This window comes from Pseudophryne corroboree, chromosome 6 (assembly GCF_028390025.1).
Source record: "Pseudophryne corroboree isolate aPseCor3 chromosome 6, aPseCor3.hap2, whole genome shotgun sequence".
Classification (NCBI taxonomy): domain Eukaryota; kingdom Metazoa; phylum Chordata; class Amphibia; order Anura; family Myobatrachidae; genus Pseudophryne; species Pseudophryne corroboree.
The window spans coordinates 558263656-558279425 of NC_086449.1; the positions used below are offsets into that span (position 1 = coordinate 558263656).

General features: G+C 34.8%; 1 protein-coding gene across 1 annotated transcript in view; it reads right to left on the bottom strand.

Annotated features, from left to right (window-relative positions):
• Positions 1 to 15770, bottom strand: part of LOC134934622 (dynein axonemal heavy chain 3-like) — a 1803147-nt gene that overhangs the window by 1432024 nt on the left and 355353 nt on the right. Inside the window, exons 23-24 of the mRNA XM_063930015.1 lie at positions 5740 to 5898; positions 5408 to 5636 (exon numbers count right to left, since the gene is read on the bottom strand). Of these exons, the coding sequence (XP_063786085.1) occupies positions 5408 to 5636; positions 5740 to 5898 (388 nt within the window). The remainder of the gene's footprint in view (positions 1 to 5407; positions 5637 to 5739; positions 5899 to 15770) is intronic.

Genomic DNA, 15770 nt, shown 5'->3' on the forward strand with positions numbered 1-15770 from the left:
GCCTACAAAGTCTTCTAAAGCATAAATGATTTTAACATAAAGGTATCTTGTTGAGACCAGTTATCAGAAGAGAAAAGACACCTTTGTTAGCTGATGAGTACCAGATAGCATGAGACGATCACCTTATTATACTTCCCTGACTGTCTAGATTAGTGCTGCTGAAAGTGCTTGTGTATATGAGCCCTAAAAGTCAGAGACTGTGTATATTAAAGAATACATTAGCTTAGCAAAGTTTAGAGGACACCAAATACTGAAAGTTAGTGCTTAACTATTGCACTGCACTGAGACAGCTGTGTGAGCATAAAATAATGGAGGATTATGGTATTGAGACCAGACCGGAGAGTATATTGTTAATAACGTCTATAATTTGCTCAAACACTACACAAGACCACCATTGAGAGATATGGCACAATGAAGGAGTGTTGTATAAAGCCACAAACAGCAATCATTTTGCTTCACTGGCTATGTCATTAAAGATAACCTGACACCTGTACACAATGTAGCTGTTAGGATTGGTAAACAATGTAACTCTTATTCTTTTTTGGCCTATCATCAGTCACCTGTCATAAAACACAGTAGATGACATTTATGAAATTTAATGCAGAATAAAAAGACAGTGTTCTGCTTATCACCTGGATTAGCTGTCATTTCTCTAGAGCACTGTAGAAAATGAAGTCTGAAATCAAAATGCTCACTACATTTAGCATCACTTTTCCCTCTTTGCAAGTTTACAGATATGTTCTTGATTGTCTACAATGGTACATATTGAAAATAGAGATATTATCACCACTGTCACATATTTTCTTGTTTAAATGTCACTTAATAAAAAAAAGTCAGTGCACTCCAACTGCATCGTCTTTTCTAATAGTAGAACTTTGCAACTTCATTGTCCCCATTTACTGGTGTTGTTTTGTGAAACGTAAGCAAATGTGTTAAGATAGCAATCTCAGAAAAGTAAATAAATAAAGGAAAGAGCTTTATGTAAGTGAAAGTGATACAGAGAGTAACCTTTATATACGTGGCTTATTTACTCTGTAGTGTTAGCTAGTATGTTTCTGAAACACTGTGAAGAGAATTTCAATATTAATAGAAATATTAGTCTCCCTTATGTCAGATAGAAACACAAAGAAAATACAGCAGACATTAAAGTAATACATAAATATTTTATTGTTATATTTTTTCATACAGAAATGTTAAAATATGAAATAGCATGGACATTAATAAGTGCATTTTTGTTAATAAAATAAAAAAACCTATAGAACTACTGTATATGGTAAATTATGTTCTGTATAGTTAGAATGCAGCATCTACTAGATTTATCTATGCCACAAAGACTTCCTGCTTCATATGCTGTGTCCAACAAATCCGCAAACACATAAGGGAACTTCCCATTTGTAGAAGTTCATTCCAAAATCCTAACATGCCCAGAATTACAAATGGGAATGAAGGCCACCATAGTTAAGTGCTCAAAATGCATAAAACACATCTGAATAGACCAACATCACACTATTATATAGTCCTCAAAGTGACTGTTCTAGCAAACTAATATTAATACTATTTTTAAATCAGCAGACTTACTAATATATATATATATTTATTCTGATCACTTCTACATAATGCTCAAACTTTCATTATCTAAATAAAGTACATTTGAGCATTGGAATGATGAGTTTTCAGAACTGTTTTTGCAACATTGTCTATTAGCTCCACGGCCATTGCATTTTCCATGCTCATGGCCCCCATTTTAGATGATGACTTTTCACAATGTATTTCATGGCTTCCATCCCTACATGAGACATTATTACTATCACATAGGAATAAAAAGCCATAAAACACCACAGTGAATTTATCTCGATCGGATGTAATACTTATTTTCTTCACATGATTTCACATCTATTTCAAAACTAACCAATAATTTCATGCTACATTACTCAACATTTGAAACTATATTTCAGTGACAAGATGCACACTGAAACAGTTACATCAAAAATTAACAGCGCTGCAACTGTCAAAGGAATTTGTTTTTAAAGACACAAATAAACAATACAATAAAACAGCTTAATCCACTAAAGGTTACACAACACCAAGGACAGCTAAACTGACAAGACAACAACACTAACATGCACCAGAATTCCGCATATTTTGAACGAACCGAGTAGTAGACAGTTTATTCAAACCAACATAGTTTCATCACAGAAAACACCAACCCAAAGGACACATAAAACTGCACAAGACATCTGGATCAAACTGCTCAAACAAAATAGAGACCCCTCACAACACAGAGCTAGAATGAATAAACTCATCTATCGTTACTTGTAATGGGACATGCATTCTTGGTACTTGAGTGTCAAGCTGGCAATTTTGTAACAGATACACTTAATAAATAACACAAACTACACATCATCCATAATAGTCATGGCATTGGATCCATAAAACATGCTTTGTATATCTTTCATTCTGCACAGAACAGCAGGCCACTGATATGATGGAGAAAACTGATGACAGTATCATTTTGGTACATGCAGAAGGGACATTAATTAAAGTTCTAACTAAAGAAAATCTACACAGTATGTCATTTATGATATAACTGCTACCAAATATTTACCTCCTCTGCTGTCCTTACTTACCTGTTAGGTCCTGTTTTGTCATACTGTGGAGAGTTTATGTTGCATAGGAAACAATAGGTAAGTATTATAAATATATTGAAAGTTATTTGCCATGCATTAATGCACAAGGTCTAAAGCTTTCTGTAATGATTTATCAGTTTTATGTTAAAACTTAATGTTTATTGGAAATCACCATTTAAATGGAGAGTCTACTATTTGATAAATGATATCATTGATGCTGAGTCAGCCATATAATGCTTTGAGAACACTATATGTCAATGGTTAGGACTTGTTCACATGGAAGTTGAAAAACATTAGTGAAAAGCACAAAGCTTTGTACTATTATTGCTTTTAGCAGAGAATTATAAGATATTAATTAATACGCCTTAAAGCTTTCCTGCAGCATAGTGTACTATGGGCATGATAAAGACTTTTTCGATATGCCATTGCTTTTGCAATTGAGTGATTATCTGTAAACTGCGAATATGTCACTGCCTGTAACATGCTAGCACAGCAACTGATCTGCGATTACTCTTGCAGTGAAGATTCATTAGCGAGTGACTGACATGGAGCAGCCATTTTGGGAGGTAACGGGGAGTGGCAGCAAAAATGCAGGCATGTCAGGACCATTTTTAGGGTGTCTATCTGCCACCGATTGTGATCCTGTATGCAGTAATCACGTTTATGGCATCTCAGTTGTGGCGGCCATTCTAAGTGACCGTAGGCTAACTTAAGAACTCAATGTTTTCCAGATCTGCATTGATGCTGCAAATGTGTATGCAGTTGTAATGGCTCCCATAGGCATCATTATACAAATCCCAGTGGCTGTTCAATTAGCATATTTACGCACATCGCATCTATGGCAGCATTAGCGTCCAACCATGAATCAGACCCAATATACATAATGTGCATGAAACACCATTATATTCTGGAGTTAAAGGCAATGTCAAAATTGATGAGAATACTTGACAAACAGAGTATGCACAGTGTATAGATCCAGTAGGTTCTATAACTTTTTTGCATAATCAGCTTAAATACGCTTTAAGAATGTATGCTGACAGTTAGAAATAACACACACGCACGCATTTCTTACAGTAAAAGAACACTGTATAGTATAAAGAGAAAAGGTGGCATGTCCAACAAAACAGATCAGAAAAAAAATGACAATAACCATTATGCTACAATAGTTACCCTTTCCCCATGTTACACATATTTTAACAAGTACACTGCCTGAGACAGGATGATCATTTGTTACTATAGGAAAGTAAGCTAAACTGATGACATAACACAACCTCTCAGTGACTGTCAGGACCTACAATATGATGCAGAAGTGGTGTCAGTCATGCTGTAGTTTCATCTATGCATTGACAATATGATGAAAACAAACTAATCTGGTAAAGGAAAATATATACTTAGCAATCTCATGCCAACAAAGTAATAGGTTATGAGTGAAGTAACTACTCAATTTGATAATGTTCTAAAAACAGGAGAATCAAAGTCAAGTATTATATATAAAATGGTAACATGATAAAGTATTATAATTTATATTACATTATTTTACATAATTAGAGAATAAATATATATATATATATATATATATATATATATATATATATATATATATATATAAAATGAAAGGGTATTGACAAAATTTAATAGACTGGATTGTTAAAATTTGATCTTATGACAATTCTTCTCTCCAAGGATGAGATGTGTCAAAGTGATTCTGAGGTAAATCCTGCTGTTTTCAGAGGTTTCAGTATCATTTTACAACTGTATGATCAGGGTCAGCAGCAGAATAATAGCTTACCAGAGCTTGGTCATGACTTAGATGGCGTTAACCATTGTAGCTTGTGGGATACATTTAAAAAACATTTCAGCGATGATCGTGAAAACAATCACGATTTTACTGCAATTGTTGATACATCTGTGCCCAAATATACAATGTACAGATGTGTTTTCATACATCAGGCCTGGCCAACCTGTGGATCTCCAGATGTTGTGAAACTACACATCCCAGCATGCCCTGCCACAGTTTTAGCATTCCCTAAAAACAAAACTGTGGCAAAACATGATGGGACTTGTAGTTTTACAACAGCTGGAGAGCCACAGGTTGGCCAGGCCTGTCATACATCTATCCTCAATATATGATGCACCGCAAGATGCTTAGCATGAGTGAGCTGGCAGTTCCCATGCAACTTGGGCATATTTTTGCTGAAAATGCATCTTATTCGCAACACTAAGATACACAACCAGACCTTGCTGATTAAAATGGTATGTGGCATGCTTATATTCTGTGTACGACGGCTTGTGCATCTTATTGTGCATCTTATTTTTATATATTTGTCTTTTATTAAGGCACAGCCTCCATCTTAATAGGCCCAATATTGATAGTTATGAGAAACATATATGTAATGCATCTTTTTTTTTAGATTGAAATCTGTCTATATGGCTTTTATACCTTCATAATATTGTGGAATTGGCTCTATTTAGCACATACATAAGCAACCATTTACTACACCATGATGCTAAGCAATGATTTTGTCTGTGGAATATTACCACCTAAGGTTGCAGAGAGTTTAATTTTGTATGAGATCTAGCCTCACCAAACCCCTGATCATAATATTCTGCCTATGGTTAAATCTGTTCTTCTGTCACTTCTTGCTGTGTTATAACAATGCAAGTGCCACAAACAACAATACAACATGACATAATCATTAACAAAATGGCTTTGTAATCATTATATAAGAAAAGTTATACTGCATTCAAGTATATCCTTAGCAAAGACTAAGCATATTCACCTCGTGAAGCCATTTCTCAACGAGCCCCTTGGCATTCACTGGAATTATTCTCAGCACGAGCTCTACTTTTTCATTCTCTGCAGACTCCATGTGAGTAATTTCTTTCTTCATATTAAATGTGAGTTTTGCAATGCCTTCAAAGCATTTCTTAAGGTGTGGCTGGACTCTGAGTGGATCTTGTGTCTCAGAGAGGATTTCCAGCAGCTCATCATTGGACAGGAAGAAAAACCTGATAGGTTTTTAAAAAAGACAAAAAAAGTAACCAGAGTGACAATAAAATAAACATATTTAAGACAAAGGTGCTCGGCTGATGAAGGAAATAAACTGTGTACCTTGGAAAGAATAGCCTTTTCTTCTCCAGATAATCATTCAGACCTTTCTGAATGTCATCCAACAGCAATTCTGCCTCCTTCAACTTATTCAGCATCTGGGGCCGTGAGATAACCCTCATAGCATTGGCCTCCTTCACAGACTCTCTCATTATTAGCCTCCTGGTGGGAAAGATAGAGTACACTGAATGTAATAACCATACTTCACACAACAGGCTCTCTCTTTTTAAAATTGAAAATCCCTTATTACAAAACAAGAGGTGATTTTTTTTCTTTTTCCATACCTTTAACTAACATTGTTGCATTCATAGCTGTTACAAAAAGGCAGCTGCTCTTTAAGCTTCAGATAAATAGAAAGTGCTAGCCAGTAATTCTACTAAGGCTGAATGCATTATTTCCTAATATAGTTTGGTGAGGGGCTTTTTAATTTTAACTACATTGGACAAGAAAGTCTTTTATCCAACTAATTATAACTGAGCTTTGTCAGTGCCATTAGCTCACAGTGCTGATCCTATTCTATTATTTGCTCTAACCAGTTCAATAAATCAACATGCTTACTGTTTTTTTTCTTGGGGAATGAGAGAACTCATTAGGAGGACTCTGGGGTCAATAATGATGACAATGAAAACAAAATAAGACTGCAAATATCTGGAAAGAAGGTATATTGTTATATTAGGGCATGTCTAGAGTATTGATATACTAGATAACAGGATTAAATAAATATTACTCTCCATATCCAAGTACATGTTTATTTTATATACATCACTAATATTACTATCAATATTTTACTGGCATACAAGACTATGCAAGACAGAGAGAAGGTATCACGCATGTACAGTAACTTATTTTTATCACATGCACAGTATACTGTGTACAAGCTTGAGATTTATACAGAACAATTCTGAGCATCACTATATAACAAAACCTAACACTGACTCAAGAGGGTTAGAATACACTATTTGGAACCAAACACAATAACGTTTAAGGCACTATTGAAAAACAAAATAGATATTACAAATATAAGTCAGAATTTGGAGGCCTAAATTAGCATTTCCTAATTGGATAACATATTTCAAATATACAATAAACTAGTACAATACATGCTTAATAATAGTGACTTATTTTTTACAAAATACTATTTAATAGACAGTTCAAGAATAAAGAAATTAGAAGATATATTACGGTAAAGAAAAAATATATTACTTTTATTTAAAATAATAAATTAAACTAAGAAACTTAACTTTTCTATAGTTTGGGTCCAAAGAAACATTTTTAAGATCCCCAAACTCCCCAATAGATTTGTACAAAATTAGTATTTAGTCTATTAAATATTTAGTTGTAAGATACTGGTTACTATAATAATAATGCTGCAACTGGTTGCAAACATTGTGGAACAATTAGTGGAGATGTGGGGGACATTTATCAAAGCTTGGAGACACATAAAATGGAGAGAGACAAAGCACAAAGCAATCAGTGCCTTACTGTCAATTTTTAGAATGAATTAATTATGGAAATTTGCTCTAAACAACAAACCCTTCCCTATCAAGGTGTTTTAACTGTAACTCAATCAGCATTATGGGCAGTATTCAAATGATATATCACGCCCAATCCCACACCCATAGTAATCAGGTTTAGCTGCATAAAGGGTTGGGTTGTGATAATGCCACACCCATCAGCAGAAACATAATGGGTGTGGAAGGGGATGGAAAGAATTGAATGGGATGGAAATGGGATAGAAAGAATTGAATACTGCCCTATGATTACTCATTGCAATGCGTGGTTTTTGAAATTCAAGTGATTTCTTTCATGATGCTATTTACTTGACTTACAACTGATGGCATGGCTTGTAATTACTTTACACATCATTGAAGATCAACTGGTCATACAAAACAAATACTCTATGCTACTACTGGATGTGGCACTATGAAATTGAAGTTGTAATACATGTCAAATTCTCACATTTGTTAACTATGTTACTGGTTTAGTATTATGTATCATGCTATTTCTATTTTAAGTTATGTTAGGAGAATTGGATGTTCTGTAATAAGACACAGCCTTGTTAAAACATATGACCCTGTTAAAAAAAAATACAATTAAAATAATCCATGATGGGAATCAGTATTTTATATGCTGTATGACTTCATAAATGAAAAAAGTCCAGTGTATACTTATGAAAATGAAAAGTTCATGGGGAAACACAAAATGCGTGTACTGTATCTGTCTCTGCTATGAAACCGCATTGCCTCCATAGAAGTTATAATTTATATGAAAGGAATTGTAGATTGATATGAAAATACAGATTTATATGGAGATACAAACTTATTTCCCTCTTTTAGCTAAATCTGGATTTATAAAGCTATACATCCAACTTGTGCATATGGCTCTTTCAAATTAATTAGATTTCATTAGTGTATGATATGGGGCAATTTCTGATATGGTGTAGGATATGTGGACAATGCCACATAAAAGTATACCTTTATATCATGTTAGTAATTTGTTCTCAAAATGTTTATTTTTGTTTATTTTAGTTACAGTACCTACTTATTTCCTGCTTTCATTTTTGGAAAGACTCTTCATAATCTTAGTGATAAAGTATTAAAGTACACATATCAATTATTCCAGAAGTTGACAAAGAAAGTAGACTGCTTAAAATGGGGATTTGTGCAAAGTAATTTCAAAGCTCATTTTTATAGTCCGCCATCGAGATAAATCCTTATTAACCATTGTTATGTAGTTTTATTTGAATAGAGACAACTTTAATGTCATCTTGTCATAATAGAGGAGCTCAATTTCCAGTTTAGCCATACACATAACTGTTCAAATCAGATGTGATCTGTATTGTTCAGGGCTTGTTCCTAGCAGCATAATGTTTTCCAGCATCACTGAGACTTGACAGTCCAGTCATCTGTTACTGACAGCAATAACTAGCATGTCCGAATGCTTGATCAATTTGATTATTATAGGGTAAGGGAATTGTTTTGGCAACACAAGCTCTGCAAAATCAGGTCCAATATGGCACCATGAGTTACCAGTGTTAACGAATATTGCCCATTATAAACTACCATTTGTTTATCTAAAAATGGCAGTTACTGAAAAAAGGATGAATGATGGGACATCTATTATGATATGGAGAGTTGTCAGACAGTTGGATAAGGCAGGCAATAAATAATTTAGAAATACATGAACATAAATAGGCTTTTTTTGTTCTTTTATATATAAATTACTTATTTGTGAGTGTGTATAGGGGGGAGGTTTTCTTTCTCATTACAACTCTTGCATAGTTCCTGGCAATTCCCAGTTTAGTTGACATGGAATGGATTTAATTATCATGCATCATTACAATGATGTTGTTCAAGAGCAACTAGGGTAGTGCAAAGGTGTCTGTAATTATAAAAATTTTACTCATGCTTTCCATGTGGGGTAATGTTTGTAGGTCAATTATTTAGACACTTTAGCTAATTTGTGATTAACACCAAAACAAGCACATCTATAACTATGCAATATTCTGTTGCTTTATTATAACTCATATTAATATTTGAAAGACAAGAACACATTGACCTGTGCAGACACTAAACTATAAAACAGCTTTATCATTGGTGGTACTATTTTATATTTAGTCAGTGGTTCATGAAGGCATAAAGTGTTAGAAATCATCAGAGTCTTTAATCAATTTATGGACAGACCACATAGCAGTAAATATGTTAAGTGAAGGGTACACAAATAAAAGGCCTTCAAAGGTGGTTTACCAGGATAGGACATCCATCATGTAGACAGTAATGAACTGTGGACATGTTAGAATGTTTACATATCCTCCCTAGTGACTCTGCGGTCACTTATCTGCTCCTATTGGCTGAAGTAGGTCCAGCGGTGTCTTCTGGGTCCCTGCATTCATATCACTGTGATTTCAAAGTTAAATCTCAAATCCTCCAGTGTTCCAGTGAGTATTTCTCTGCAATCCCTACCCCTAAAGCTGGGGCACAGTGAGCAATATGTTGTCCAAACTGGTAGATCAGACTGACATATCTCTCACAATGGCACATAACAGCCAGTGTGTATGCCCAATATGTGGGTGCATGTGGTCACTAGCAATGTCATCAGGTTTGATGTGCTGCACATCAAACCTGACAATATCACTAGCAACCTGTAGGACGGAACATCATCATTTCTTCATTAACATCGCTCAATGTGTACCCAGGTTCTGATATGTCAGCCTGTTGGGTCAACATATTGGCTGGGTACACATTGCTTGAGTGTGTACCCAGCTTTAACCTGCCTCTATTGTCTAAAATGAGACCCTCCTGGGCATGCAGTTGTTAGGTTGACCCCACTTAGGTCGACATGGTTCTAAGGTTGACATTGACAAAATGTTGACATGACAAAGGTTGACACAGGAAAATGTCGACATGAGTTTTTCACTTTTAATTTTTTTACTGTTTTCATACTTTAAGATCGACGTGGACTATGATTGGGAATAGTAACCTTTGCCTAGCGGAGCGAGGCACCTTGCCAGAAGCATGTTGAGCAAAGCAATATGTTGCCATTCGAGGGGATATGGTACACTAATTGGGGTTCCTGCTGATGTTACAGAGAAATTGACACCAAAAAAGTAAAAAACTCAGGTTGATCTTTTTCTGTTTCAACCTTTTTCATGTTGACCTTTAGTCCATGTCGACCCTTTTCAGGTGTCGACCTAGCACATGTTGACCAAAAGTGGTCGACCTAATGACTGTTGACCTAAACAAGGTCGACCCAATGATCCACCCCCACCTCAGCCTATCTCTAATCCTTTTGTCTACAGCAAATCATTAATATTCACATTCTGACACTGTTGACAGTTCAACCTGTCAACATTTGGAGAATATCAACATATCGCATGCTAATATAACAGTCAACATTATGAATATCAACATTGTTATTGTCTTCCTTTTGGCTACATCACCTTCAAAGAAAGTAATTGATGCTTTAGCCATAACATGGTGGATGCTAAATAAAACAATTTTAATATAACATTTATTATAAATAGAAATGTATTTCACACCAGACAGTTCCTTAATCTGCTTTACAGAATACCCATACCACTCTGTAAATGGGAGAACCTTTCACTCTTTAACCTTTAATCTATGGCTTTCTGTGCACTTCCATTTGCCTGATCATAAACATGTGCGCTCAAACATGTGAAATGCATTCTATCATGCCTGAACAAGATCTCATTCCCAATGAAACTCTGTTAAGAATAATTTTGTATATACTGTATCTGAAAATAGCATTTGTAACTTTATAATTGTATACAACTGAATGTGAATTGATAGTGTAAAAGGATAGACCTGATTAACATTTCTTTTCTTCGACCTATAAAAAAACGCATGTAGTTAGGCTATTAGTAACAGTATGCTCCCAAACTACACTGTATAGCAGAACAGCATTTCAATAGCAGCTCATTTTACCTCTTCAGGTTTACATTTAATGCCAACAGAGAGTGAAGTGAAAGAAGTCTGTCAGTAGACATCATCTCAGGTTATATAATTGAGGCATGAGCTAAGATTTAACCAAAAAAACATTATTATAACACAATGAGGGAGATTTATAAAAGCTTGGCCAGAGATACAGTACTAACAAATCAGATTCTGTCATTTTACAGGCTTGCTTTAAAAAAGGTAATTTAAGAGCTGATTGATTGGTACTTCATATCTTGCCAAGCTTTGAAAAATCTACCCCAATATAATTATATAAATACCCTATTGTTGTGAATATCCTGATGAAAAGATTGACTATGGGCTGTACTAGCTCCACAAAATTCTAAATTGCAGTCATCCAAGTTAAAGGTTGAATAAATACGGTGTTCTGATCCTAGCCAATATATATATATATATATATATATATATATATATATAGTGATTCAGAAGTCACAGTACACCCTTATCAAGATCGCAGTACACCCTTTTGTTTCAAAAACTGTGCAGGAAATGGGAAAACTGACTTGAATTCAAGATGGCTGATTTCAAGATGGCGACCATGTATGGTACATAGATACGGACAAGATAGCCCACCTCACCCACTCACCCATACCATCCTGGAGTATTCAGTTTTCCCATTTCCTGCACAGTTTTTGAAACAAAAGGGTGTACTCTTGAATCACCCTGTGTATATAATTATTATTATTATTATTATTACTACTACTACTACTATTATTATTATTATTATTATTATTAGTAGTAGTAGTAGTATTATGTTGAATTGTAAGCTATCACATGCAGGGCCTTCTCTTACATTATTTTCCTTCCCCCACTTATACCATCATCTACTTCCCACTGTCAACATCGACACCATACCTTTTGGTCCAGCCACCCTTCTGCTTATTTGGGTCTTATGACTGATGCTGCAGAAATGTTTATAAACCTTGACCATGTTCTGCTATGTCTTGTACTCTAAGCTACTTCTTCCTTTTTTTCTTCATACTGTTTCTGTATTTTGTTTATGTAATTTGTAAGGGACTGTGGACCCCTTTGCCATATAAGTAAAAGATGATGATGATGATGATGATAATAATAATAATAATAATAATAATAATAACAATAATAATAATATATTGTTAAGATGAGTTAGCATGAAGGACCTAACTGCAGCAAGGAACTTGCCGTGGATAACTCTGTTGAGATCGTCAATGCACAGTTGATAAGCCAGGCAGTGCAAACACAATGAGATTGGACAGTGGATATGACCTGATGAGAAGAGGGAGTGAAGATGAGCAGCGGGCAGACACCTTTAAAAAATTAAACAGCTTCAATTACCCTCTTTCCAAAAATGAAAATTTGGGGTAGCATACTGCCTAGCCCACCTTGTATGAGATAGATTAATGGAGGGTTCTGGGGTCTAGTTAGAAATTCTCATATGTGTATTGTAATGTTTGATTTGTCACCAGGATAGGAAGGCCAGGCAGTCTATGGGCACTGTTGGCATGACCCTTGGATTATCAATTAGCCATCATTGTAGACCCGGCAAAAGTTTTCCATAGTACTGCATGCCCCTCCTCTTAAATGGTAGGCATTATCACCACCATGGTAAGTATATGATATTTGTGTTTTTGAAACAGAGAGACCGCTAGTATTAATCTTAAATGTAGAATCATAAGATCAACACAATAAACAAAATGTATAATTTCAATTATATATATTTAACTTCACTTGTATTATTTAATATACATCTGTGAATAAAGTCCTCCACTGAAATAATTCAGTAAAATATATTATAATTGTAACTAATTACATCGCTTTTACACTTTTTCCATTGCAAATAAGTTTATCAGCATTTATGTTATGCAAATGGATTAATTTGTCTCTATCCTCTGTTATCTTTTGTTAGGTGTTTATTTCTATAGCTGTTTTAATATTACTTTACTTTTGTATGCATAATAACAATAATAATAATAATAATAATAATAATAATATTAATGTTTAAGAAATATCTTAAATTGTTATATGTTAGATCCAAACCCCTTTATCATCTTGTTGAAATCAGGAGGGTTGACCTGGTAGGTTTTATGACTCAATGGCAGGGGACATGTAAATTAACTCTATGGTGAATTATTATTATTATTATTATTATTTATTAACATTTACTTATATTCTGTTGCACTTTATAGTTGGGAACAAACATTAATAAAACAAGACTGGGTAATAACAGACAGACAGAGAGGTAAGAGGGCCCTACTCACAAGCTTTAGAAAAGCAGAGTGGTAAGAAAACAAACTAAGATCCCCCATATCCCATCTATAAAATGTACAGCTTTGTAACACTAATGTAAGGCTGGGAATTTATACAGTACTCACTACAACTACTCCATTAACAAGTGGCTTCAGAAAAGGAATGTATCTGCTACACTTTGCAAACTACTACAAGCAGGATAAGTTTTATGTTTCAAAATTAGTTTTGAATAGTTAACTCTTTAAAAGAAGAGTCCAAAGGTGTCCAAAGAGTCCTTTAAGTACATTAAATACAATTAACTTTCTATAACAAAAGTGTAATATTTAAATACCTCTCAGGGAAAAGGTTAAAAGAAGAGCTAGCATTAGTAATGATAATCCAGTCATTGCACCATTATGCTGGTCTTGCCATTCTGGCTACAGTTTACTAACCCTTCAAAGACTAATACGAATCGTAATTACATTTTTATTACCTTCTTTAACTTAGACTAGGAAATGGATTTCCTTTTCTTGGTTGCCCCGTAGGGGTCAACTTCATAAAACACCTTATTAATTTAATTTTATCTGATGCAGAACTAGAATTTTTATCTAGTATTGAATTTAATAAAGAGTATAATGTGATAAGTAAGCTAAACTTTGACTTAAACTATCTAACCAGTTATATTAAAGGGGTGTAGTTTGTTGTGCCGGCAGTCGGGATCCAGACGCCCAGCATAAAGGTGCCAGGATACCGACCGCCGGCATGCCGGCAGCTGGCGAGTTCAAATGCCCCTTGCACTCATTGGTCACAGTGGTGCACTACGCATGCCACACTATTTATTCTCCCTCCAGGGGGGTGGTGGACCCCCAAGAGGGAGAATAGTTGTCGGTATACTGGGTGTTAGGATTCTGTGCACCGGTATACTGAGAGCTGGGATCCCAATAGCCAGCATACTGAATACCACCCATATTAAAGACACCTTTTCATTTTTATAAAGAAAGAGAGTTCATACTCATTTTTTAGAAAACAGGTTACTACAACCATTGCAGCCTAAATTATTATTATAGGGCCCAGCAGTATAAGAGGCACTGATCACAAGAAAAACAAAACAACAGGTGATACCCAAGGTCCCCATCAGGCTACAGGGTCCATCAGTCTACACGTCTCTATCAGGCTACAAGGTTCATCAGTCTACAGGTCTCTATCAGGCTACAAGGTCCATCAGTCTTTTTTATTACAGTTAGGGTTTGATTTATTCTTTTACCAAAAATGATGAATTTCATATTATGGGATCCAGTTTGCTTTAAGCACATGCCAGCACCTCTCCTAGCTGAACATGCTGCACCAATTCCAGTGCTTGTATGGAGCTTCACTTCAGTCTGCACATTTTCTTTGGCCTACCAATATTTTCATTTGACAACTGAAATATAACTTTGTGATATCAATTGACTAGGCACTGGTTAGCCCACTGACAAAGATAATATTGCTTACTAAATTCTACAGTAGCTTATGTACTTGTTGTAAAGTAAAACAGGAATTATAGAAAATACTGGAGAACTAAGCAGAACCAAACACATAAGGGTAATTTACAATAATACCACCCTGTTACCAACATCATAATTATATATTTTTTGTGTTAATAGATACATACATTACTGTGGGTAATACTGATCTTGTGTACTAAAGTTAAGCACAGAGTGACCCAAGGACTGATCAGAATACATTTTCTCATGAAATTGCTATGCCACTCCCTGCAAAATTGCCTTCCCTGTAGCTTATTTTAATATACTGTGCTCAATCCAAAATCCAGTTTTAGTAATATAGCTAGAGACTTATGCATAACAACACTACTGTCTATACCAATCAAACCATGATTTAAAAAAACATTTATATTTCCACAAAAGATGCCATGTTCTCATGTAAATGCATGTATAAAGGTATATAACCAGAAGGACCATGTGTAGAAGCAGTCACATGACATAACTTACAATACTGCTTTATCTATACAGTGTAGATTTGGTAATACGTAGTAAACACCATTGCTTGTCATATCAAATAAAGTTGTATGCAAATCTTCAACCCTAACTCTACAGTGAATGTCCTTTTCATATGGAAACAGCAGCTCTGAGAAAACCAATTATTATTTCTCATCTGTGAATTCAACTCAGTAGATTTATTTCCTACCACTTAGAAGTCATAAGGTGAAAAGTGTCACATGCAAATTATTTCTTGAAAATTTTATTAAATGCTGGCTGAGACAAATATGGACTACAATAACGTCAGCTGCTTAAAATTCCAAACTTCAAAGCCTCTCTACATAAAGAAGGTCTTCTAACAGAAAATTAATGACTTTGG